The sequence below is a fragment of the Haemorhous mexicanus genome, chromosome 3 (assembly GCF_027477595.1).
Source record: "Haemorhous mexicanus isolate bHaeMex1 chromosome 3, bHaeMex1.pri, whole genome shotgun sequence".
In the NCBI taxonomy this organism is placed as follows: domain Eukaryota; kingdom Metazoa; phylum Chordata; class Aves; order Passeriformes; family Fringillidae; genus Haemorhous; species Haemorhous mexicanus.
The window spans coordinates 70,935,850-70,963,337 of NC_082343.1; the positions used below are offsets into that span (position 1 = coordinate 70,935,850).

General features: G+C 42.4%; 1 protein-coding gene across 3 annotated transcripts in view; it reads left to right on the forward strand.

Moving 5' to 3' along the window:
• FYN (FYN proto-oncogene, Src family tyrosine kinase) overlaps positions 1–27,488 on the forward strand; it is a 140,513-nt gene that overhangs the window by 94,524 nt on the left and 18,501 nt on the right. For 2 of the 3 annotated variants that reach the window (XM_059842274.1, XM_059842273.1), the window contains 9 exons: positions 3,931–4,188; positions 4,718–4,814; positions 8,791–8,889; positions 9,974–10,077; positions 14,324–14,473; positions 16,234–16,398; positions 20,609–20,788; positions 22,568–22,644; positions 22,748–22,901. In XM_059842274.1, coding sequence (XP_059698257.1) covers positions 3,942–4,188; positions 4,718–4,814; positions 8,791–8,889; positions 9,974–10,077; positions 14,324–14,473; positions 16,234–16,398; positions 20,609–20,788; positions 22,568–22,644; positions 22,748–22,901 — 1,273 coding nt within the window. In that variant the 5' untranslated portion in view covers positions 3,931–3,941. Of the gene's footprint in view, positions 1–3,930; positions 4,189–4,717; positions 4,815–8,790; positions 8,890–9,973; positions 10,078–14,323; positions 14,474–16,233; positions 16,399–16,870; positions 17,027–20,608; positions 20,789–22,567; positions 22,645–22,747; positions 22,902–27,488 lie in introns of all 3 variants that reach the window. The other variant, XM_059842275.1, reaches the window with a different exon arrangement.

The following is a 27,488-nucleotide window of genomic DNA, read 5'->3' on the forward strand; positions in this document are numbered from 1 at the left end:
CTTTTGGATATCAAAATCCTGCTCTGTGATACCAAAGGAGATTAGTTTTTGGATTCCATTCATTGACACAAAGGCCAGTGCTGAATGGAGGTGATATTTATTGTCTATGAAACCCCTGAGTAAGCTGAAATCATTTTAGGCATGTACACTCATACATGTACTCTCTCACATTTAGCCAACTCCCCACGATGCTGTTTCTTTGAGCCAAGAACAGACAACTTTCAGGGACTTGGCTTGAAAAGATGTGTGCATGTAACACCCTCTGTCACATTTTACAAGGGGCTGCAATCAAGCAGTTTTTATACTTGGATTGTCTAGACACTGTGACAGTGGGAGGGGACAAGAGAAAGAAAAAGCCCATTTTGTCAGTCATTCCCTTTGCATCTAATTCTCCTTCCCTGTGTGCTACCATTGCCAGTGAAAAGATAAAGCAAGCAAAACCCAAGCAAAAATCAAGACATTCATAACTCACTGGTTCTCTACACATATAATTCCTAGTAATACAAACCCAAAGCATTTTTTTTAAACTACCAGTACATATGTATACCATCCCCTTGTTTATTCCTTTTTCCCAGAAGAAATACTTGTAGCAATTTTTCTTTTTGCAGCTGATTTATCATTTCAACTTTTTCCTTATCAGTGTGTAAATGAAATATGTAGGGTTGTCTTGTCAGCAGTTGTAAATTTATACGTGAAATATTCCCGGATTTCAGTGGGTTTTTTTTTTTTCCCTGCTCAGCTGAACATTTGTGAATGAGCATCAAGAAAACCGCTTTCCCTCCCACTGGTCTCACAGATTTCATGTTTCCTATCTCTTTTTTTCTTTAATTTTTTTCTCTACTTTCTTCATGAAAGCACATGGGAAAAAATAAGAGAAACAGAGCTGGGAGGGGAAAGGGAGGAGGTGATAGAGTTTCACAGGGATGTAAGTCTGCAAGCCAACAAAAAGGCTGTGAAATTCTTCTTTAAACAGCAAATCCTGCATATCACTTAGTTGCTTTGAGGTGAATAAGCCCATGTGGCAGCTTTTAAGCAGGCTGATTTAATGGCTTACCCTTCCCTGCTCAGGTGGTCAGCACCTCTCCGCCCTTCCTGTTGAGCTGGGATTTCTCTGGTGGGATCTCCCACCCAGAGTTTGCTCAGTGCCCGTGTTCTGCTCTCTGCACATCATAGCCACGCTTTCACAGAGGTGTAGCAGGGTCCAAGTAGTGAATCCCAGACTCATCCCTCCTGCCCAAAGCCTGCTGGGCTCTGCCCATGCCGAGAGCAGGGAGATGAGCCATCCCTCCACAGGGCTCTTGCCTTCCATGTGGTCCAGCTTCACTCCCTGGCAGTGCTCACAGAGGCTCTGAGAGCAGCCAGGAAACCCTCAGTTCTGGGTGACATCTCCTAACAAAGGCTCCCCAGAGCCAGACCGTCCTGCTGTTGAAATGGTAAAAGCAGTAGTCATGGTTCCACAAGCAGTTTTTCACAGCTGATATGAACCTGGCCAGGGCACCTCTGCACCTCTTGTGGCCCCTGTGGCTCACCTGGTGTCCCTGCTGGTCCTCCCCAGCACAATACTCTGCACCTCCAGCTCCAGCCCAGCTTCCAGGGCGAGCAAAGACAGGAGGTCAGCATGGCTGCTGCAGCAGTAACAGCAGCAGTGTGTTTTGCAGCCTCCACGCTTGCAAACCTCTTTCCCTGAACCAGTTGTTGCTTTTGTTTCTTGAGGGATCCCAGCTGATGCCACCCATGCAGCGAGTGAAGGGTCAGGAGTCCAGTTTTCTGTCCTCCCCAAAAGACTTAAACACTTTGGTGAGAGAGCCCTGCTGAGTGGATGTGGTGTCTGGAAGGGAATAAAGAATTGCAAAAGGGGCAGTTTTAAGTCAGGCTAAGAGCAAGAGAGCATAGACCCATGCTAACAACTCCAGGAAATAAATAAAGATAAAATTGCAGCAAAACTGAATCATTTAAGTTGAAAAAGACCTCTGAGATCACAGCATCCAGCCTTTGACTGATCACCACCTTGTCAACTAGGCCATGGCACTGAGGGCTGTGTCCTGTCCTAAACCCAATCTGGCTGGGTCTGAGCCTGTGTGTGCCTTGTGACTGCACTCACAATGAGCTGCTCCATAACCTTCCCGGGCACCAAGGGCAGACTGACAGACCTTTTTTTCCCAGATCCTCCTTCTAGGCCATCTTGTGGATGGGTGTCACATTGGGCAAACAAAATGATGCTTGTTTTCCTGAACTTCTGACTTGTAGAATAACTGGAAGTGTCTGCAAACTGTAGAAAATGTCCTTCAACAGAAGTGTTTTTCTTTTTAATTAGGCAGGTGAGATGTGGGAAGCAGGTATCCAGACTGTGCACTGTCACAGAAAAACAGGGAGCTGCTGCATAATTTTTCAAGCATTAGCACTGGTGAAACATTCTTCTTCTGAATCCCATGAGTTTGTCAAAAACAATTTCCTGTGTTGATGTTGGAGTAAGGCATAGAAAATAGCCAGCCTAGCAGCTACAGAAAAATTACAAAATTTTAAAAAGCATAGACATTTTATTTACACAATGTGACAGATATTGTTCTGAAATGTGAAAAGAAATGTGGGGCAAAAAAAAAAAAAATAGTACTTCACTAATTTTTTTCCGTTCTCTGTATCTTCTCCCTGTCTATTTATATATTCTGAAAAAAGTATGTCTATTAATCAATTTTTTTAGGGTTTTTTTCTGCCATTTCTCTTCCAAACCCACGATTCAGAGTATGTTGTTTGTGTGCCAGGTTGCATCTAAGAGTCCCTGTACTGGTTCAGATAAGGAGGCATCCAGACAAGTGTCTGATAGCCCAGGTTCATGCCACCCAACTCCAGAAACTCAGGTTCTGTGTCTAGGTTCAACTTGGGCCAATAGCAAAGAGTAACACCACCACACGGTTTAGAGAAAGTTAGAGCTATAGATGAAAGGCAACACCAGGTAACAGTACTAACCTTGCAGGACTGCTTCTGAGCTGTGGTGAATCACCCTCTGTCTCCCTCCATGCAGAGAGAGCCTAAAATAAACCCTCTAAAATAAAGAGAGTTTAACCCAGGCTGGTAGTGCCCCATGAAGGCGCTGAACAAGAGGTTACAAGAATTAAAAACAACTTGGAGCAACCTTTTTGAAGCTGTAATTTTTGAAACCCTCTCAGTTTCATCCTGTGTAGAAACTGTACTTGGAGTTGCTCTGCATTTGAGGTGTTAATTCTTCTGGGACTTTCTCTAGTTTCTTAACATGTGCACCTTTGCCAGCCCCACCTTCTGTTACCAGTGGTTTTAGCCTTCAATTTGGTACGAAGAGGAACTTCCTTTTTTTTTTTTTTTTTTTTTTTTTTTTGTCAGCTGTGCCCTCTGATAGCTCCCTCCCACTTTCCTGCTGTAATAACTCTTGGCTCACTGTGGCTGCTTTTCTGCCTGCCATGCAGAGCTCCAGCAATGGAAGGGTTTTGTCTTTAGGTGAAGTCCACTCCTGTGTAGCTGGCAAGGTCAAATATAAACCACAAGCTAAGTGCCTGATTCTGTGTTCTGAGGGCAGTCTTGAACACCTCCAGCTGCACTTTTTTGGCTGAGTCCTTTGCCTGAAGGTTGCATCTCCTGGCAAAGGGTGAACAGGATGGGTTTCATCCTCTTTGTCCCCCCATGCAAAATGTTTCATGTCAGGGATGGACAAAGATCTGCCACTACCCTAAGAGCAGGCAGGACCCCCTTCCCCAGGCCTTGATGGAAAATTCCTAGAGGGAAGATTTTGTGAGAGCTTTTTCCAACAGGTTGCTGTTTATATTCAAACCACTGCAGGTTTTTTTCCAAAGTACTTAACTTTCCAGCAGTGAACTTAATTTGAGCCTCATCATGTGTGTGTTTGGAGGACATCTGGTGAGCATCAACATATGAACACCTATCCTTTCCTTCCTCTCCTAGGATTTTAGATAATGGGCTGTGTGCAATGTAAGGATAAAGAAGCAACAAAACTGACTGACGAGAGGGATGGCAGTTTAACTCAAAGCTCAGGCTACCGCTATGGGACAGATCCTACTCCTCAGCACTATCCTAGCTTTGGTGTGACTTCAATCCCAAACTACAACAACTTCCATGCCACAGGAGGCCAAGGACTGACTGTGTTTGGTGGAGTCAACTCCTCCTCCCATACAGGGACACTGCGTACAAGAGGAGGAACAGGTGAGCCTAAATGTCTTATTTTAGTGCTCCTAGTGTCAGTCATGTGTCTACAGCAGAGGCCTGACTGTCTCAGCTTGTTGCTTTCAGGAAGGGTTATTTCATGAAATAGTGTGAAGAATTGAAGTAGGGTGGAGCTGGGTCCTTTGCTAATTTGCAGATTCACTTGGGGCTGAGAAATTATGTGTACATGCCAAATTTGGCTAACTGCCTCATCCCTCTACCAGGGAGTGTAAAGTGGGCTGAGCCACCTCAAGTGGCTCATACGTGGCAAATACTTGGCATGGCTATGTCTAAACTGTCTCTTCAACCCCCTTGGGATCCTGTGAGTGTCCAGAGTGAAGGGGGTGGAGTGCCCACTGGCTGCATAAGACCAGAGGGATGAGAGTCATTCAGAAAGCTGGAGGGTTCAGTTTGGTTTGCTCCTCAGCAACTGGAGCAGCTTACCTGTGGCTTATCCACATCATCTCTTGGGGGTCCTTTCCCTCCTGGCTTTTGTGATGGAGTACAACCCACTTATCTTTTTCCTTAGGTGTAACTCTTTTTGTGGCGCTTTATGACTATGAAGCAAGAACAGAAGATGACTTGAGTTTTCACAAAGGAGAAAAATTCCAGATACTTAACAGCTCGTAAGTTTTAGGCTTGGGAATCTACTGTTTAATCATTTCAAACTTACAATGTTTACAATAATGTTTGCTTATGTTATTAGTAAAATCTGATGTTGGATATTCAAGTATGGAGGGGATTTACTCTATGCTTACTTACTCGTCCTTGCATTTAGTGCACTTTTGCAAAGTGCTGTATTGTTGGGGAAAAAACACTTCAACCACATGCAGCTTTACTTTAAAAGAAGTGTTAGATTGTGTGATTTACTGCTTACATTGTACAGTAAGCCCACATTCAGAACTGAGACTACCAGCTCTGTACTTTATCAGTAGCTACAGAGGTCCTGCAAGGCATGTACTAACACTTTTTCCAATCTGCTGCAAGTATCCCTACATAGAAATGAGCTAAAAGCTGATTCACAAGAGTCGTTATCCAGATGTATGTGCCAAGTTTAAAAGCATTTTTGTCCTTTTAAAGGACTTCCTAGGTTTTGCTGCATCTGACATGAAAGCCACATTTCCATCCTGGAAATCATCAACTTAAAATTAATTTTATCAACTGCCCATAGAAAAAAAAATCCCTTAGCGATTTAAAAATAACTTCTAAAACTCACTGTGCTACTGACCTATATCTGAACATCTTGCAGTTCTTGGCTAAGAGCATAAAGTGGCAGGCTCTGTGTTATGTTCACTACTGCTATCATGTAGAGGTAAAAATGGGTTAACAACCAAGCAGGTCACTTTCTAAAGGCTTTGTGATATTGGTCTTCTCATTTTTTCTTATAATATGTGACAATGAGGTGAATTCTCCCCTGGTGCAATTCGTGTTAATTTTAGTATAGCAACTGCAGGGTTGGAATTGGCTTAATGTGCACTGAAGTTTTTAAAAAATCAGGTAATTCTGTGGAATATTTCATGAAGCCAACGAGCTTTGATGTTGATGAAAGCACAGAAACTTCAGTTACGATTTGTAGAGGGAGCAGCAGTTTAAAACCATTCTGCTTCTAAATTAGGGGTTGGAAACAAACCCTTTTTAAACCTATGATCCATTTGTGTTCACATTGCCTTGTGCTTTCCTAACCTAGCACAAACTATGCCATAACTTGAAATAAGAATTTCCACACATTATAAATACCTTGTACATGCCAGTTGATGGAATCTGGTGGTGCTCACCAGGACTTGCAGAGCTGTCATCCTTGGAGTTGGTGAGACAGAGACGTTCCCCTGCATGTCGGTGGCTGCAGTACATGCATTTTGATGCAGGTAATTACTGCCTGGAAGAAGGGTTTCTAAGCAAGGAAAAAAGACCAGGCATTCATTTATTTTCCTGTAGGATCATAAAAGCTCAGTTTCCACTGTAGTTAAGAGTATTTGCTTATAAACCCTATGGCCCTAACCACACCCCTGGAGTAGTGACAGCCACACTGGGGATCTCCAGAAAGCTGCTTTTCTGTAAGAATGCTTCCTCTCTTCACTTACATCAGAAATTACCTGAAATAAGCCCCTTTTTAAGCACCTGCCAATGCTGCTTGCCAATATGTGCAGAAAGTAGTTTGTCTGGATTTTTGGAGGGGTTTGTATTTGGATTTTGCTTTAGCATTCAACAACCGAAATTTGATTTGTGCTTTGGAGTAAGCATTCAGCGCAACACCTGAAATGACATACAGGGGGTATCCCTGTGATTTGAACCCAGAAATGTTGCTAAAGGCAGTCTGGGTGAAAGAGGTACCTGCAGAGTGGTTTAGAGCAGAGTCTGACTTTGGGGCTTTGAAACACTGGGCCACCCCCAGCACTCCCACCACCACACCCTGTCTGGCCCCATTGACTAGCTGCCTCCTACCTCAGCTGCAGGTCTGAAATTAAGAGCTGTGGGAAAAGCCTGCATTCCTCCTCCTTTCTGGCAGTGCTTTGAGAGATTTAAGCTTCTCTGTCAAAGCAGAGGGGGTTGTTCCTGACGTTGGGATCATCCACAGGAGTGCTTTTTTCCTCCCTAGATACGACAAAACACCTCCATCTAGTGGACTCTCTGCACAGTAAGAAGGAGATGGAATGGTACAATTTATCAAGCTCAGTGTGGCATAATGCCTCAGAAATATTCTACAGCAGCATATGGGGGAAGGGTTAGCACTTCACTGGCAATGCTAGAGACACAAACAAAAAGGGCCATTTGCCTGATATACTAATGCACACAGGGTGTATTAAAACAGTGTCAACTGCCAGCCTCTGCAAAAGCTATTTGCACTTCATGTTTCTTGAACTGTAAAATTGGAAGCGTCTCCTTTTTGACTAATCACAGCTGTTTTCTAGTTGTTTTCCATAGAGTTCGTGCTCCTTTAAACTGTTAAATAAAGTGAAGTTGAAAATTTAAAGACTTCACCTTGACACAACCTTTCCTTCCAGTGATAGCTTAGACAGTATGTTTTCTGTAATTGTTTGCCTCCAGAAGAGGCTGAATTCTCCAGTCACATTTGATAATAGTGTTTTATTTAGTGAACAACTCTGGTTTACAGAGAGGGGAACTGAGAAAGAGTTTCTAAGCAGTCCAGAAACAGAAAAGAGAATGCTTATTAGTAGTGGTAGTAGTTAAACACTGGTGAATCTGGTGCTGAGAATGAAATAGAAATTGCTAAATCCCAAACCATTGCATCCTGCAAAAAGCTGAGAAATAAACTTCTCTTATAGCTGCACAGACTGCAGCAGTGTGCATTTTCTGAAAGGCAGTACCATGTCCCACTGTCTGCACCAGTGTAAAACAAAAATTCATGCTAAGCCTACAGAATGCTGCATTAAGATGGTCCTGCACGAACCTTTTCACATTTAAATGTTGTAGAAGAAGAGCTTTTTGCAAGTATTTGAAAATGCAGCCTAGTCCTGCGCTACCTCCTGCCGGTGGCCAGCAGAGGGAATCTAGACAATGAAGTGTGATCCTTAAGGGCCACCTAAAATGCCGTGTTGATAGATGGCTTTTTGATATCTTAGGGTTTCAGATTGATTGTGCTCGTTTAAAATTAGCAGTGAATGTGACACTGTGTTGTGGTTTGACCTCAGAGGACAACTCAGCCCCACACAGCCCTCATGGGGAGCTTCACTTCTCCCATGGTAGGATCAGGAGAGAATCAGAAGAGTAAAAGTGAGAAAACTCATGGGTTGTGATAAAGACAGTTTAAAAGATAAAGCAAAAGTCATGCACAGAAGCTAAGCAAAACAAGGAATTTATTCATGGCTTCCCATAGGTAGGCAGGTGTTCAGCCATCCCCAGGAAAGCAGGCTTCCATCATGCCTAACCATGACTTGGGAAGGTAAAGGCCATCACTCCAAACATTCCCCCCTAGTCCTTCTTCTTGCCCAGCTTTACATGCTGAGCATGCTGCCACATGTTATGGAATACCCTGTGGTCAGTTGGAGCCAGCTGTCCCAGCTGTGTCCCCTCACACAGATCCTGCACGCCCCCACCCCCTCTCTGCTCGGGTGGGAGGCTGAAAAGGCCTTGACACTGTGGGAATGCTGCTCAGCAGGAATGAAAACATCCCTGTGTTATCAGCTATCAGCGCTGTGTCCAGCACAAATCCAAAACACAGTCCCACACCAGCTACTTTGAGGAAAATTAACTCACTCCCAGCCAAAATCAGAACACGGCATACAATTTTCCTGTGAGCTTTTTTTTTTGTGTGTGTGTGCTAGAATAATTGCTTTGGATACAGTTTTCAATATTCTAGTCCAAACCTGATTACATTGGGCTGTTCTGCCTCTCCATGCCATTAAGCTGCATCTGAAAGGCTGCAGTACTAATCCCTGCTGCAATAATTCTAGATGCAAAGAAGCATGTACATTATTTGGATTTCGGTGCAAACAGCTCTCTCGGAAGCGCGCCGGTGATAAAGAGAGGAGTTGCTGTGGCTTCCTACGGCCACGCATTTCTGGGTGCTGTTAGCAAAGTCACATCATTGTCTGGTCAGCTGTGTCCTGCTCTCACTTCTCCTCCTCACCTCTGTTTCCACAGGGAAGGAGACTGGTGGGAGGCCCGTTCCTTGACAACAGGAGAAACTGGTTACATTCCCAGTAATTATGTGGCTCCAGTCGATTCCATCCAAGCAGAGGAGTATGTTTTCTTTTTCTGTTCTAAAGACCCATTAGTGCAGTCTTAGAAGGAGGCGTGAGGAGTCGGTTTTGATTGATTGCAGCGATTTTTCAAACGACTTACGTTATATTTATTTCAGTTCTTAACTGCACTGATAAATAATTAGGTAATTAGTAACAAAAGAAGCATGAGCTCGGTGCTTTTTCAATGTCAAAACAAAGGAAGAAAACCTAAAGGAACACAGGTCTGCTTCCTTTTTTCAATTGTCAGCTAATTTCAAGCTTTAACCAAAAGGTGTCCTTGCTTTTCCTGCACCAACTTGTAAAAATATTTTGAGTCAATTAGTGTGCAAACTGTGCATTAAAGAGGGCGTGTTGTATCAACAAATACAAATCCTAGGAAAGGTAGGATGCCCACAATGCATTCACAAAGCTGCCTAATGAGGGCCCATCTATGCAATGAAAAGGACTGATGTGTGTATTCACATTATTTCCAGTATAAAAGATACAGTGGAGGAGCTTATAGAGCTGAGCAGGTACTACTGGAGTCTGTACTCCAGGTTGTCCTTGGTTGATTGGGAAAGAACACAAAAACGTGGCTGCAGGAAGGAAAAAAGGCTGTAAAAGCCTCTGAAAAGCCTCATATAGAATCTCATCGAGGTTGAAGCTCATCTTTCCACTGAGATTTTACAGCTGTGCTGCAACAAAAATATTGAATACTAGTAAATCAGTATGTAAGTAAAATATTTATAACCACATCTGTACAAATACTGCTCTTTGGCAGCAACAAGTTTTCTGCCCTTTTCCTTGTGTATACCCTCCCCCCACCACATCTTGGCCTCTGTTTGTCCAAGTCTGGCCTTTGTTAGAGGACACCAAACATTCTCAGCACCTGCTGATTATAGGCTTAATGCAAGAGTTACTGCCCAGCACAGGGAGCATCTACTACGTGGTTTGTCACCTTGGCTTTCCAGCATGATAAAAGAGACACAGTGTGACAAAAATGGTCGACTGTATCCGAGTAAGCACAGTTTCCACACAAAATCCTCTCCGTGTCTGGGCTTTGTGACACTATTTTGTCTCACTATTTCTGGTATTTCCCTAAGGTGGTACTTTGGCAAGCTTGGCCGAAAGGATGCCGAGAGGCAGCTGCTGTCGTTTGGAAACCCCAGAGGTACCTTCTTGATCCGGGAAAGCGAAACTACCAAAGGTAGGATGGGCATTCTGACTGTGAATGAGAAGATAATACGGGAAAAATTGTGCTGAGTGTGTGAAATACACACTCAGCACAATTTTTTTCAGTGGCATGAAGGCAGAGATTAAGTATCATTTTTGCATGTATTTGTCTTAGGGAATTGGATGTCTGGGTATCCTAGGTCCTAGGGTGAGTGTTCAAAGTAGAGAGCAACCAAAGTACAACTCACACTCAACCCATGGGATCTGCAGTGCAAGCCACATGGTGTGATCCTTTGAAATGCTGGAGCCTTGGGGGGAACAAAAAAAAGGAGAAAAAAATTATGCAGCAGTTTTAAATTCACATATTAACAAGGAAAAGACTTGAATATACTTCTAATTAATATATTCATAAAGTATTCAACTGTATCCATTCTGCTGAAGTCAAGTGAAAGGGTGTATTCTCCTCCTTCCCTTTAAAAATATTGGAGGAGTTCCAGTTTCCTTGGCGGGTGCTATTTTTGCTTTTACGTTTTGCTCACAAGGCCTGTCAACATCTTCAAAAGCTTCACTTGTATGAAAAGATCTTTCTAATTCATACAACTATTGAGCAGAAAACTTGCAACTCACTAAAAACAAACCTGGCCATTTCTCAATTAACCAACAATCCAAAACAAAAGCTGTGGGAGGTATAAGTCACTAGAATTAATTCCATACAAGTTCTGTAGTCTAATGATGGCTCACATAATTAAAGCACTGACTTGTCAGTGCTTTGATCAGAGCACACTATCAGCTAGGCTTAGCATGCAAAATGTCACGGCTAGTGAAGGAGTTTAAAGAAGAGAAGCAGTATTTGCACTCCTCTCTCCCTGACCTATCTTCAGATGCTGCATTCAATCATCTAAAATTGTAAGCTTTGCATCGTTGCCTCCTGAAGTCACTGGATTCTTCCTTTGCTGCCTCCAACTCTGAAAACTGTTTTTGATGCAAAATCTGAATAGACTTGCTGCTGTTCCAGGCAGACAGTTTCTTGTCACCCCCCAGTTTCACCATGCTTCCCATAGCACTGAGGCACTCTCACCAGGAGCAAGACAGGCTCAAACTTGCTCTTTTTCTGCAAATAGCCTCCACCTGTTTTTTTTTTTCCACCAGCAGTTGCTCTGATGTGTGTGAGGAGCAGGACTTCATCCCACTCTGTGCCAAGTTTATAAACTCACTCATATATGCAGCCAGGGACCCTGAAAACAACACAACACTGTTTCTCTAAACCACATTATCAGTTTAGTCTGGCTTCCCCCGGTTTTTTAGAGTGATAGGGGATATGTTTTGCAGCGCTGTTTACTTAGCTAATCAGAGGTTTTTCTAATTTCTTATGAGGCACAAATGCATTGGAAAAATGTAGAAATCCATCATGGATGGACTTCCAGCAGCAAGCTTAATTTCTCTGCATTCAAACTTAAGGCTCTGTACATCTTCAAGCAGAGTTTGCAACAAAGCTATGGGAAAAAAACCAGACATGTATGTTTTATTGTAAAAAATGCCTATTTCCCTTCTCATTCTTGTGGTGTTCAAGTATGTTGTTAAACGAAAACAGAGAGCTTGTTGTTTAGGAGAGAGAAAAAATCAATTGGGTGGGCTCAAGTGGCGTGTTCTGCCATAAGTCTTCTCAAAATGCCCTATCCCAACTAGCCATTGTGGGCTTAAGGCAGGAATAGTTTTATGACCTAGAATTGTCCCTTCTGCTTTAAATAATAACAATAATAAAATTAATCAGGATCCTGTTAGAAGTATCATCATGGATGATTTCAGCATGAATTTAACTTCCCTTGATCATGGTTGCCTTCTCTTCTTACTTTCAAAATAAATCATATGGAGCTGGCTTTTCATTTTTTCAATGCCTGACTACCCAGGTGCTTCATCAGCTCTTGTCTGTATAATCCTTCACCTGCTTTCAATCTCCATCTTTCAAGACTGTCTGGTTTTAGTTGTTTGGCTTTTTAAAAAAAAATCATTAGCATGATATATTGTAATGTCGTATTTCTATCCCAAATTTTTATTATTTCTATCTCTTGTATTTAAATTTATCATCAGAGAATAATGAATAGCACAGATAACCAACAGCCTAAATAAATGAATAATGAAGTACATCTTGGTCCTTGTTTATGTCCAGGTTTGAGCTAAAGCTCCAGTCCTGCAACTTGATCTGAGGTCAGCAGGGGTCCACTGAGGGCCACCCACACAGCTCTGATTGCAGACCTGGAAGCACAGATTGTTTACATTTCCCTAAAGAATCTAAAATAGTGAGCAGATAGGCAGGGAGCGTGACTAAAGAAAATACAGCTGCTGCCAGTGGATCAAAACTCAGAAATGCGGAGGTGGAGAAGACTGCCTGGAAAATTCTGAGAGAGGCTGACAATGTACAGCCCAGAGTGCTGGTACAAAACATGCACAAGGTGTGCTTGGATATCACCAAAAAGCTTTCAACTCCTAGTTGAAACAAATGTATTGACTTGGGGAGAGCCTCTTCAGAAAACTGTCCTAAACAAACAGTATTTGTCCACACTTAGAAATCAGAATCACAGCAAGGCTGGAGTTGGAAGGGACATTTAAGATTATCTAGCTCCAGCCCCACCAAAATAAATACATAAAACTAAAATAAAATTTAAAAAAAAAGACATAAAACAACCCCTGACACTCCTTTAAAGGTGCCTCCCATTCAAATAAACCAGAATCATCTGTTTTAAGTGCTGACTCTTTTCCTCCTATATAGGGGACAAACAACAGGGAATTTGAGAAGTCCTTGGAGTCAGGGTGCAGAGGTTTTGCTCACTGCATCTCCCTCAGTGATGAGCCACCCACCAGTGTAACCTGTTGTTGGTTAATGTGGTCAAGGAAGCTTCTTCCTGAGGATACATCCAAGAAAGACATCTTACACTGGGACAACCTTTCATGTCATACAAAACTGTTTGCTGGTGGTTTTCCTTTTCTGCCCTTAGCTGACACGGTTACCAGTGAAAGCAGCAGAGGCTCCAGAAGGAGGGCCTTCCTGAGCTCTCTGCAGCTGACAGTTTCCTCTTCTCCTTTTAATGCCTAAATTCCCTTGAGTAAACACAATATTTGTCTGAGCCATGAGAGAGAACTTGTTTTCTTTGCTGCCTTTGAAAAGGGCCATGTTTTTGCTCAGATGCTGCGTTACTCTGTAAAAAAGTGGCTTTGCTTTTGACACTGTAGAGAACCAACACGTGTGTCACTGGCTGTAAACCAGGACTGTCCTCCAGAGTGAGACACCTGAACGGGCAGGTCCCCACGGAGGTGGCTGAGCTGTTTCTGCAGTCAGCAGGAAGCTGAGGCTCTGTTCAGCTGCCCGTGACTGCGAGCACAGAGTGCCCAAGGTGGCATTACACCACAGTGCCATAACACTCATGGAAACTGGGCTGGCATTCAGCTGCCCTCATAGCACCAGGGGCTTGTGCATGGGCATAGAAATCAAGCCCCCAGCCCACCTGCAGACTGCCATCACTGCACCTGAAACTAAATCCAGCCCATCAACTGAGGTTCCTTTACATGGCCCTGAGCATCCAGAGCCACTTCAATTGCCTGCAGGGCATCCACATGGCTGGAAAAATGTGACAGCCTGTGGGAAATCTGCCAAGCAGCGTGTCCTGAGGCATCTCACATGGCACTTAATCCCTGTGCTAGGGCATCTGAATCCCACTAGTAAGCTCTAAAGCCCCACATGGATTTGGGAGTGAAATGTGAAGTTCTTGCAGATCTCCTGGTGCTCAGTCTTGGTGCAGTATTACCTTCCAAAGACTGTGGTGTACAAAATATGTTTATTTGGTTGTTTATAAATAAGTTTGGGATCCATCCAGGTAACAACACTACCCACATATAAAGTCATTATCTCCAGAGCTTCCTGTGAAAATCTTGATATTTACCACCCACTGGCATTTACATAAAGGACAGTATTTGCAGTGTAACCTGACGCTTAGAATAGGAAAAGTCAATTTAACAGCCAGGAGCAGTAAATGTTAAAATGTGAGTTTTCATTTACACAGAAGTCCCGGTATCTTTCTAGAACATTGTGAAAGGGACATGGTGTGAACATCCAAGGATTTCTCTGACACTTACCTCATTGTGTTAGATTAATTTGTTCTTTTTCAGGATACAGTGAGCTTTTTGGAAGCAATTTCTCTTTCACTTTGTAGCAACTGACCAGAAAACCAAAATCTTTGTGACTAAAAGCTAATTGCAATTTTTTTTTTCTCCTTTGCTTGGAACAGGTGCCTATTCCCTGTCTATTCGAGACTGGGATGATATGAAAGGAGATCATGTCAAACATTATAAGATTCGTAAACTTGACAATGGTGGATATTATATCACAACTCGGGCACAATTCGAAACTCTTCAGCAGCTGGTTCAGCATTACTCAGGTAATTTTTCAGATAATACATGGCACTCTGAAGTATTTTAAAACAAAAGTGTTTGCTGCTGAGCTGATGTATGTGTAAGATGCCCTAAAGAGTCATTTGATCTATGACTCTAGCTTGTTGTAATGCATCTTCTGTTATCCCTTTCCCATTAGAGTTATAAATGTCTTTGAGTGCTGTTCACAGGATACAGCAGCAGAGCTTTTAAAACCTAACACTTCACTGTGCTAAAGGTTTTGTCAGCTCTCCGTTTTCTAAGCAAACAGAATTACCAAATTTGACTTGCACATCTCCAATCACGAATTCCCTGTGAATAAGCAAGTGCTAATATGTGCCATTTTGCAGCGCACTATTGCTAATGAAGCAAATAGGAATTGCACTGTGGAATTCAGTCACCTAAAACAATGGCCAAAAGGTCTGCATGTATTAGATACATTAAATATATTTTCCCACTGGATTTTTGTTCTGTGTGGAAAGTATTAACTTTTAAAGTATGTTAAATAAATAAGGCAATACGCGTGTTTCTTTATGCGCACTATTTGTGTCCACCCACCAAACTTTTTTATTATCCTGTGAATAAAGTGTGGCAGGCACTATTCCACCCAAAACTACATCCTATTGTCACTGTCAATTGGTGTACAACAAATGCAACTTCAAAGCCCCCCAAACCTCTGCATAGGACGACTGGTTCTTACACAGAAGGTTGTCATGCTTCTCAGCATGGTCAGTTTTTTAAGCAGAAATTTGTATTTTGAATTATTTGCTCTTTGGGTTTTTTTTCCTTTACTTTAGCTTTTCATAATATTATTAACAGATTAGCCCAAATGCTTGCTGCTCAAAAAATTTCATAATTTTTACTTGGGAAATCAGCTTCTCTGCGGGGCATTTTTTCTGTATTCTTTGTATTCTGTCTGCTGCATTCTTATGCTATTCATACTAGACATCTGGCTGTCTTCTCCACCCAATTCCTGATGGGTGTGTGCTGCCAGGGAGAATTTCTAGTTGTTTCTGGTGACTTTACTTCAAGCTAAATGAGATATAAAATCTCACATATAAGGAAGATAATTTACAACCTCACTGTACCAGTTGGTATATGTTGGGTGGCATATTTTCCATGCACAGATGCAGAAACAAATAGATCTGGAAGCAGCCATTTCTGTGCAACATGAAAGCATAATCAGTAGGATCCAGGCAGGGTAGCTCTGGAGGCATGGTACTGCATATGCTAATGAAGGTTTGCTCTAGAAAGAATGCTAGACTTGTATGACACCTACAAAGACACCTTTTCACAGAGCAGAATATGGAAAATGCCTTTTCCCAGGCTACAAAAAGTCCACCAAATTTTCACGGCTGTGATTTTTCAGAAAAATAAGTAATTAATTTTCTCCATGTTACTCAGTTCAGAAACAATTCAGCTTGTAATTGACAGATTATTTTTAAAAAGCTATACTGTTCTATAGTAAACCAGTCACTCAAGAGGTTATCTTAATGCAGCATTGTGGGAGGAGGGAAATCCTGAGTCTGCAAGAGAAACCAATGGCGGTCACCTTCCATTTCAGACTGTGCAGAGGCTAAAATATTTCCTGTTCTGTCTCAAATGAATATGTTTCAATGTTCAGTTCCTAATCTTCCAGGATGCTTTGTGGTATGCAACTAACAGCTGTTGTGAGTAGCATTGTTTTTATGCTTACTGTATTTGTTTCATGTCACACTTTTTTTTCTTTCCTCTCCTTTGCTGTTGGCTTCACTTCTGGCTCCATCAGAGAGAGCTGCAGGTCTTTGCTGCCGCTTAGTAGTCCCCTGTCATAAAGGAATGCCAAGGCTTACTGATCTGTCTGTCAAAACCAAAGATGTCTGGGAAATTCCACGAGAATCCCTACAGTTGATCAAGAGACTGGGAAATGGGCAGTTTGGGGAAGTATGGATGGGTATGGAGCAAAATAATTACTCTAAAATAGCTCGCTGTGTGGGGATTACAAGATGGAAGGTGAAAATGCAGGACATTGTGACCCACAAGAAGAAAAATTAGTAAAGCTCAAACTGTTAGGAAAAATGTCTTTGGAATCATGTCTTTGACTTTGAAATTCTTTAATCTTCAACTTTCACTATAATTGATGGCAAAAGAAAACTGAAAATCCATGTTTCCTTGGAAGGTCTCGATTTTGACAAATTACCACTGTCTTAATAATAAATCAAGGCTCGCATAGTAATCTCTTAGCTATACCACGGAGCCTTTTTCTGCAAGCTTACAAAAGAAGCCCTTACCTTCAGCATCCAAAAACCAGTATTTGCAAATGAACTTTGTTGCAGCACTGAGAGACCCTCACCTTCCATCTTTCTCAATGCATGCATAATTTTGGATTATAAGTGTGTTTTTTTTATTAATTTCCTCTCCTATAGAGAAAGCTGATGGTTTGTGTTTTAACTTAACTGTGATTGCTACGAATAATACTCCACAAACTGTTGGATTGGCTAAAGATGCATGGGAAGTTGCACGTGATTCATTATTTCTGGAACAGAAGCTTGGTCAGGGGTGTTTCGCTGAAGTGTGGCGTGGTAAGGCAGAGAATATATTTTGCTTTGGATGGATCTTTTAAGGCCCTCTTGGCAGAAATAGACATTTCAAGTATAGATCTTAAGGCTAAAAGATCAGAATAGTGTGAAATGTTAGTTTATATTGCCCGAAACAGTCAATTGTAAATACAGTAATCCATGGGGAAGCTTCCTTTCATTTGCACACAGTGGTATGAGAGGTTAGGGCATTAAAATTCATTAATTGCCTTGGGTTTATCTGGGTGACTACACAATTGCTAGGTATTAAATAGGAATGATGCTAAACCTGTAAGGCAGAATGGCTAACCAGAAATTAATCTGGTAAGTAGACATTTTTCTCTCCTTGTTTATTGTGGCACTGATGGCATCAGACCCTGAAAATTATTCCATCCACTCTCCCAGCTTAAAAATAATGACACATATCAGCAAGCTGATATTGTCAAGCTAGCTTTCCCATGCATCCACTTCTTCAAGTCTGTCTGTAATTTGTGTCTGCAGCAGAACCCAGTAATTCAATATAGAGACCAGGGACAACATAGGCAAAACTTGCTGGGCCCAGCTGAACCCCCCACTTTGAAGTCCAGAACTACTGACCTTTTCCAAATCCACTGACATTGTTTTCTGCACACTTGCCAGCTTAACTTACCCATCATGGGCCTCATTGTTTTAATGAGTATAAAACAACAGCAATTTACAATATACATAAATCTTAGTATGGCCACAGCTTTGAAACACAATATAGTGGCCATTTCATGACATGCGGTGCAATTTCTGGCCAAATTCTGTTCTGTATAGACTCTAAAATTACCAATTCAAATAAAGAATCACTATATGTTGTTTCCTCACAAAAATTTGAGGGAGCAGTTTGACCACTCCTTTTGTTGCAGTGACACAAAAATATGTACAGCCAAAACAACCAGTGGGTGCTGCAACAGGGAGCCCAGCAGCAAGTCTGTGAGATTTACGGGATTTATAGACTAGAAATATGGAAATTTATAGAATCTCACAGAATTGCAGCTGACCTCTTGCAAAGAAAGCTGCACACATTTCTATTGGCATTTCCAGATATCTGCAGTTTCTCCTTCTTGTTCTCCATCTTGAATGCACACACAAGTTTTCAGTTGATGTTAGTACTTAGTGGTCAGCTCTGTGTGCCATAGACCTTAAGCTGACATGGCAAGTTAAAGGAACAAATGTAAAAAAACCAAAAAAACAAACAAACAAAAAAAAAAAAACCAAAAAAAAAAAAAACCAACAGGTATGGGAAATAAAAGTGCCAAGTACCAGTATCAAGTAGCTGTCAGAAATGCAAAAATTATTATTCCAATTATGAAATTCTGTTTCTTAATGTATAGTAAAAAATATGTTAACAGCCCTGAAGCATTACCAAATTGGAGTAGATTAACACAGTAAAAATTAATAAAAAACACATTAAGTAGTAAATAACTACATATGGGAAGAATTCAGAGGGAAGTCTACGCTACTTTTCTATTAGAAAAATATACCAAAACAGAAAAAGAAAATTTAAGAATTTAAATTGGAATCAGGGCTGAGACGATAAGTTAGCATTTTTGTTTTATTTTCTTTTTTTTAAACTGGAGAAACTCATAAAAGTATTTAAAAACAGATTTGCTGAAAACACTTCATGGTAATAGAACAAGTCCTGAGATTTTTATTTAAACAGATAGATAGTACACAATTAATCCTGTTAACACACGAGGTGAGATCCTATTTTATGAATGCCAGTCTGGTTTTATTCTTTGTTCATATATAATTGGTGGTACCTCTGCAAAGTGGCCATGACTGATGGCACACTGCAGTCTGGAGCCTCAGGGACTCCAGACAAAACACGCTCCCTGTCACCCATCAGAAAAGATTTTGGCCACCCTGCTTGAAATTAGAAGCAAAACCACATCCTTCCCAGCTTACACAGGAGTGCCACTAGAGCAAAGTCCTGCTTCAGCTTTGAAGGACTGAGAGAAATTAGGGCTTCAGGAGTCCCTCTGAAACGTGCTGGGGTGGCAGAGGTGGTAACTCAAGGCATCCCTCCACTGACAGAACAGTGCACTGTCAGATAGCTGGCACTGAACTGGCAGAAGGAAATGAAGTGAAGGCATAATAAAAACCAACTTGCTCTGCACACTTTTGACTAATATGTGCCTCAGGCCCCCCCCAGGCATTTGGGATTGCCCTTCAAAAGTGAGGAGCAGCACAGGAGCAGCAGCTCCTCCACTGCTCTTCTGCTTTCCTCAGCCAGGCAAGGTAGACCTGGGACCTGAGCATTTGCCCAAAAAAGGACCCATTTTTTGGATCATTTATATTCTGGCAGGTTGCAAAAGCTCATGATAAAGTTATATTGGCCTAAGCAGTTCCCATGAAGCAGCTGAGCCCTGTTATTGTTCACGTACTTTTAACAAACAGGGTTATTTTACATGTCACCTTTTTCCATGACACAGCCTTTGTGTACTTTGGGGGCTTTCTGCTGTCCTCATGCTTAAGTGCAGAGGAGTAGTTTTTAGTGTGATTAATTCCTGAAGTCATTTAGTGTTGTTCTGCCTTATCACACAGCAGCTCCCTATCTGCAGATCACATTCAGAGCCATGTAAGCCCTGACTCTGGCGCAGGGCTCTGGCTAGTCTGGGCAAAGGGCATGGACAGTAGGAAAGGGGTATTTCTGCTCATTTTAATCTTCCTTCCTTTTCCTTCCCACACAAAAAACCAAACCAAAACAAAACCAAAAAAATCCCCACTCTTTACATAAATTGGTCTTCTGGGTTTTCTGTCTTTCCAGTCCTCCTCCCCCTTTCTAATACCCCAGTGAAGCCCCAGCTCTTGCACGATGCCCTGAGTCAGCCTTCCCCAGTTCTCTCCAGGTTCTTGTGCATGCTTTTGGATGTTCCAGAAAGCTTGGTAGCTGATGGCTGAAAAATGATGCAACTTGTCTATTTCAGTGCAGATCACTAGTAAAGACCAAACTGAAGTGGTCAGGAACACCTCATTTTCTCTCAGCAGCTCGTGGGGATAAGGAGGGGAAGGAAAAAGACACATTTCAGTTTGGAAACACACCTGTGTTTCTGAAATGAAATCAATTCAGGATTTGTTTCTAAGGAAGTTTTTTGTTTGTTTGTTTAAATCTGACTCAGAACAAAACCAAAATGTTAAAATGTGTTGCAAATGAGAAATTCTGGTTTAACCAGTTTTGTTGTCCAAATCTGTGACTGGAGCTGGGTTGTTGTCAGGAGCAATTACTTGTTAGCAAGGGAATACACGAAGATGGGTTTCAGCAGTCCCAAGTTTCTTACTCAGAGCAGGTTTCTGTGGAGATCACTGGAAACACTGTCTGAGTAGGACAACAGCAATTGTGCCCCAGTGCCAATGGGAGTAATATTTTTCAGTGTAACAGAAAAAGACTAAAATATGAAGGAGCTGTGGGAGGAATATAATGATAAGGCAACGTGGAAAACTAAACTTTTTTAAAAAAACCTTATATTAAATGTCCTTGCTATTTTTTCCTTGCTTACATTGGGCATCAGGCAGAAAAAGGAACAGAAGATATTTAATCTAACTAAGTGTCTGTGCTTGTAGGTACGTGGAATGGAAATACTAAAGTGGCTATCAAGACCCTGAAGCCTGGCACCATGTCTCCAGAATCCTTCTTAGAGGAAGCCCAAATCATGAAGAAGCTAAAACATGACAAATTGGTCCAACTTTATGCTGTGGTATCTGAAGAGCCTATCTATATTGTCACAGAGTACATGAGCAAAGGTGAAGCCAGAGCTGCTGTGCTTGATAATATTTTTTCTTTATTGTTTCTCCTTGGGGATACAGAGGGAGGTGCAGTGGGGTGCATGCAAGGAAGGAGAGAGGGAACAGCAAACAAGAGTCACCTCTGGCTTCAGAAGAATTATGAATTCCACTATGAACTGGGCCCAAAACTTGATGCACAAAAAATATCTGTACTAGCTGGGGGAAAGAGAAGTTGGTGCAGGCTAAGTCATTCCAACTGCATCAGCATACAAACTTCCCTGGCAAGTGATTTGCATTTTCTAGGTTTGATGATACCACATGCTGCTTCCCAAGATCCTAGCTTTTCCTGGCATCAGAGAGTTCTTAGGACATCTTCTTTCAGTGTTTACTTGTTGGCCTAGGATTTCTGTTTCCTTGTTTAGCCAATCCTGAATCTTGTCACTGCACCTCATTCTCAGATCACACTTCACTTCCAGTCCACCCCATTACCATCTTAATACATGATTTGTACATATTATTCTTTCTCTCCTCTTTTTCCCTCACTTTCCCCTTCCCTCTTGTCTCTTCCTTAAGCTATTTAGCTGGTAACAGTGTAGTAAAATGAGAAAAAGAAAACTTTTTGCTCCATCAGACCTCCAGCAGGGTGCTGAGAGCTGAGCAAAAAATCTGCTTGTTTTGGAAAAGCAAATGAACCAAATAGGAAACATAAGTTCTCACAAGGAAGTTTCATTGTACATTGGAGGATACACTCTGAAATTTTAAGTGCATTTTTTCAGTCTATTTGGAATTGACTTTTATTTTCCTGGCAGGTGCTTGCCCACCTCCCTCCTCAGAGGCATCCAAGCCCTGACTAACTCACACTTTAATCATATGTCTCAGTGACAAGCATATGCTTTTTCCCTTTAAAAATAAAGACTTTTCAAAACCCTTCTGAAGTATGGGTTTATTTTGGCTTACTTTATTGGTTTGTACTGTAACATTTTAAATCTTTGGATCTGAGCTTGAGGCTGACAATTTATCAAGGGAGAAACGCTTAATCATCTGTCTTTTTCCTTTATTTTTTAAACCAATTCTCTAACCTTATTTAAAGGAGACTGCTACATTTCTCTGTTCAGATACAAGATTAGGACAGAAGCTATACAGACTAGGTTCTTTTTTTTAAGGCAACAGGGTACTTTCTTGTTTTCCCTTGCACAGGAAAGTGACTTTCTTATAACTTTTGCTAAAGTTGCTTTCATTTCATCTCTCCTTTGTCTTCTAAAATTAATGATTCATGCTGTATTTAGTTCTGGGTTATCTAGAGGAGAAGCACCACTCATTTCTAAGGAAAAATAGCCTTTGCCAATGCTATCCCCCCTGGGCTCACCAGGCTCTGGGCTGACCTTTCTTTTGGAGCAGATTGAGCTAGGATCTGACTTCTTCCATAACTTGTGTGGATTGGAACTGAGCTGCTGCTTTGCAGTTAGCTGAGGCCTTTAGAGAGCAGCAGGTATGTAGTTTTAAAGAGCACTGGAAAAGTTGGGAAAGATCAACTTTCTCAGTAATGGTCAGGGAAATTTAAAACAATCCTGTTTCCTTTCCCCACAACTCTCGATGTACTAGTTGCACTTCTTCTGCAAGCCAACTTAAAGAGTGAAGCGAGTACAGCGGGAGAATTTGGAGATATCATGGAGTTTTTTGAAACTGTCCCTTGAACTTGAAACATTGCTGTCTTTAATATTGCACATATTGCTGCACTTCCATTCTGATGAGCTGTCTTCCTAACATCTCTCTATTGTGTCAACTCTGCATTCACAGGGAGTTTGCTAGATTTCTTAAAGGATGGAGAAGGGAGAGCTCTGAAGCTACCGAACTTGGTGGACATGGCGGCCCAGGTCTGTCTCCAGAGTACTGAGCACTGAGGTGTAGATGTTTTATAGCCCATGTATGAACTGAGTTTGGTTTAAATGCGTGGCTTGTCTCTCCTGCTGCTTGCAGGTGGCCGCGGGCATGGCGTACATCGAGCGGATGAATTACATACACAGAGATCTGCGGTCTGCAAACATCCTGGTGGGCAACGGCCTAATATGCAAGATTGCCGACTTTGGATTGGCAAGACTGATTGAAGACAATGAATATACAGCCAGACAAGGTAAATGCAGCACTGAGTGTCATCCTTGTGGAATGTGGTTTTGAAAAGCTCTCTCTCCTATGCTTCGGGGCTGCTTTCGGTAAATCCTCAACTCATATTAACTCTTAGTCAGAAGTTCACTGCTGAATGCATGTCCTAAAGAGAATGTCTTATTTTGTTGTCTTTTCTTTGAAAACCAAAATGAAACAAAGGTAATAAGTGAGAACACAGCTGGAAATGACAGCAAAGACAGGATCTTCATGGTGCCATAGCAAAGAGGATATTTTACTTACTGGTTATGAGAATGTGGTAATCCAGAAAAGTGTATGGAGGGTATTTCTTTTGTAATGTGCCTTCTAGTATTTACTAACCACTACTATCACTCCTGTACTATTTTTACTTTCTTTATTTCAAACAGGTTAGAGTTGTGCCTCTGTGCAATGGAGCTGCTTATCTAAGCACTCTATTTTCTTTCTTTTTCTTTCTTTCTTTCTTTCTTTCTTTCTTTCTTTCTTTCTTTCTTTCTTTCTTTCTTTCTTTCTTTTTTTCTCTCTTTCTCTCTTTCTCTCTTTCTCTCTTTCTCTCTTTCTTTCTTTCTTGTTGTTTTTATAGAAATGCCATCTTCCAGTAATACACAGGGTGTTGGGCACAGATGACCACTGATACACTATAGAAATGTCTCAAAGAGTTTTGTAGCTTTTTCTAAAAAGCATGTGTGTTCAAACTGAGCCATGTCACAGGCTCTTTTTAGTTATTCTTTACAAGTCATGCTTAGTTGTTAGATGTTGGTCCAAGCTGCAGAGCTACAGTTTTATTCTCTTTCTGCTGGCAGTACTTTGGTAGTGCTTGCTCAATATGTGTTAGTAAACATGACTCCATCCTTTCAGTGCCAAACCAAGGACGATCCCATTAAACCCTGTTGTGCATCACCAAAAACTCTCTTTGTGGGTTTCCTCTTGTGAGTTTCTTCTCTTGAGCAAAGTCCCTGTTTCAGCATGGACCCTGCCATTAATTCTTAGGAAACAGCTAACCTCTTTCTGTAACTTTTTCTCTAAGTGTTGACAGAAGGAGCCGGAGAGTTTCCAGCATGCCTTGCCCTGGCCTGGGAGCAGAAGCAGCTCTCAAGCTGTTCTCACCCCCTGAACTGCTGTGGGCAGTACCCAGTCACAGGGGTGTGGACCACAGGCTGCATCCACCCTGGAAGGTGCCTGCTTCACAGTCAGACAGCAAGGCCTGATTATTTTGGTGGGGTCCTTGAGGAACCCGTGACAGATACTAATGCAGAGCCTTAACTACTATTGATTTCAGCCTGAGGGTGGGAATTGCTTCTTGTTAGAAAAAAACAGCCTTGTGTCATTCTCTCTAGAGCAATAAGAGTGTCTGGAGAGGCTCTGGCAGACAGAAAGCTGCCTGCTTGCTGTTCCCCTGTGTGAAACAAGAAGAGTTTTCTCTGAACACGCAGGCAGATCCAGTCTGCAAAATGGCTTTGAAACAGTGTCCTATATTATCTCCATTTCTGCCTGGTTTGCTGGCATGTCTTCTGTTCCCTTTGGAAACCACCCAATGTATAGTTTTACATGACTAATTATTTGTTTTCATAGACAAGTATGTGACCTACTTCTGGCCAAATCTCTTCAGGCTCCTGATCCCTAGGAAATCCTATGATGACCTGTTTGCCTCCCAGTTTAAATCTCTCAGAATAGTTTTGCCCTCTTCACATGTTAAAAAAGCTGGGAAAACCTACCTGACTGATACTAAGGAGAAGTTTTGATTTTTAAATAAAAATCACTCGATTTGGGGTGGAGAAACTTTTAGAAAAGGACAACACCAGGCCTGGCAGGGAGAGGGAGCATTGTGGGTATCTCCTCCCCTTTTTTTCATGGCAGAAATCACTTGCACTGAGGAAAAAGTGTCTGGGAAGGGAGAATTGGTTTAGCTTTTAAAATTACTTGATGATGATCTGGAGATCTGAGTCATGTTTGCCTGGCTTCATCTCCTTGTGCCAGTATGGAAAAGTCATCCCTCCTTTCCATATTTGAGGGCAACGGACAATAATTCCTTCCCCTGACCCCCGAGTCAGGCTGAAGTCCTTCAGAGCTACAGAATTCCTTAAAAGAGAGACCCAAAGAGCTGTAACCACAGGTATCAAGTAGAAAGGTTTTCCTACTTTCGCCAATATTTTTTGTCCCTTTCTTAAGGAGTAGGAAGGGGTGCTTTTTTTTGACCAAGTAGCACACACTCAATTTACATTTCATTGCAATTAACCTGGCTTCCAAGCCAGGGTGAGCCTAAGACCTTTGATTTATTGCAGGAGAAAAATGGTTTCTAATGCACCAATGGATCTTTTTTTTTTTTCAACTGGAATTCAGTTCTGGCTTGTTTAGTTAAGCTTCAGTTTGAGCAATGCTTGTTGGAGACCACAGTATCAGGAGGAAATGGTTGCCTCTGCTTGTTTCCCATGACCTATTACTTCAGCCTCCAAGGGGATGCATCTGGGGACTGCTCTGTTTATCTAGCTGACTACTGCTTCAGTGGGAATTTTGACACAGGAGGAAAGCTTGGCCAGCAGAGGGGAGGGGAACAGGGAGTGCTCCAGACTGGCAGCTCCTGTGGGAGAAAGGAAATGTTTTTCCTTGCAAAATCTGAAGATTAAAGTCTCTGGTCACTCTTCTCAGCAGCCATCCTTCTTTTGGCTTAAGTGTGTTAGTACAGAGCTCATTGTTGGCGTGGGGAAGAGGTGGTTTTCTCCAGCTTCCCTTGATCTCCTGCTCCCTTCCCCCACTGTCACTTTTTTCTCTGATTAAATATTTTGAAAGGAAACAGATGGGGATGCTTTGAGCCCCAGTAGGCTAGAGTGCAGGATTCCTGAACCTGTGTGGGTATTACTTAGCCTGGTGGTAATGTTTTACTGACCGGTTTATTTTCTTTTGGGTTTGAACAAAGGAGGCCTGACTGCTCCTGATTTATGAGGAGGTAAATAAAAAGCAGTTCGTTGTCTGCAGTGCCATTTCTCAGCAATTGTCAGGAAGGAAAGAGATGGTCATGCCATTAATGATTTAAAGTGTGTGACTAGCAGCCATACACTGCCATTAAATAATACAAAAAAAAAAAATTAAAAGTTCTTGGCTTGCAATGAGCATTTGGCTCCTCTTGCTTTTAGAGGAAGTGAGTAATCAAAGGGGAAAAACATGCCTGTTTGGAGTGACACCCATTTCAAAGGCTACACTGGGGGACTGCATTGCAGCCTGTCCCATTGCTTTATTGGCTGTTGCTGTTGCAACATCTTCCCTACACACCGAGTGCCAGGCATGGAGTGTTGCTCCCTTCCACTGGTGGTGATGCTTGTGTCAGCTCTGTAAGGCAAGACTTAAAACTCGTGGTATCCTACAGGACAAAGAGAAACTTCCCATCACCCCCAGCAGAGGATTTCCCACAAAGTTCTGCTATCCTTGCACTGATATGGTTCACAGTTATGTGGAGTTTGGGCCAAGCACATGGCATTTTTGTGGAGAGTGCCAGTGCTCCACAGAGACACTGGGTTAGAGTTGTTACTATTCTGAGCAGCAGCAGCTGATACGAATTTAAAATTTTCTCAATAAATAAAAAGTGCAGAGTTGTTTTCCAGGCCGTGTTTCTACTGCACACACCAGCAGCACTTGCAGTAGTGCCACTAACACATGAAACAATAAGGATCTTTCTGATGCCTTCCAGACGAATCAGAGCTATTTTGAGAGCTCTAGTACGTGTTTGTAAACTCGCAGATCATTTTTGCCTCCTTAACACTTAGAAGTAACTCCTTCCTGCCCTGCTTAAAATCAAGTGATGCTTCTTAGTTTGATTTCCTAGAAATAGGCAGGGATTTCCCCCCTCCCCTTCCAGGCTCTCTCCAGTCCCTTTGCAGAGACTTGTTCACCAGCTAATCAGAGCTGGTTTGTTTGTGACTGACTGCACTGCAGGCTGGAGCATCCAGGGCTTTGTTCTCGCTCTTTACCTGCGGTTCCCTGAGCCAGCCCAGGAGAAAGGGCTCCTGGCTCTCAGCCAGCGGGTCCCGGGGGATCCCCGCTCCGCTCCCGCAGAGGTGCCTTCTGCCCCGCGGGAGGGAAGGAGCGCGCCCAGGGCAAGGGGAAGGGCGAGGGAAAGTAAGGGAAGGGGGACTGCAGGCAGAGAGCCAGAGGGGTGTTCAGAGCCGCAGTCCCGCCCCTCGCCCCCCGCTTCCTGGGAGGGGTCCGCCTGCGGAGCCTGCTCCTCATCGCCGATGTTTGCCAGGCTGGTAATTCCGCGTTCGCTCTCACAGCACAGAAAATGTGATTGCACGGTCCCTCCCACACGGCACTCATCATCGCCTGCCGGGGCGGACTCGTTTCCTGTTTCGTGCTTGCTTCAGCACTTCGTTTCTACCTTTTACCGCTTTCCCTTTCCAGCCCCAGAAGCAATCCAATGCCACGCTACATTCCCTGATTGCTAACCCGAGCGGACCCCGAGTTTTTGGGTCACAGAGCTTGGAGTCCTCCACTGGGTTTGGTTTTAAGGTACAAGAGGTTGCAGCTTTGTGGCATTTCCAGAAACAGGATCATTATCAAGCTGGCAGTGGCTCTGGGGCATGAATTT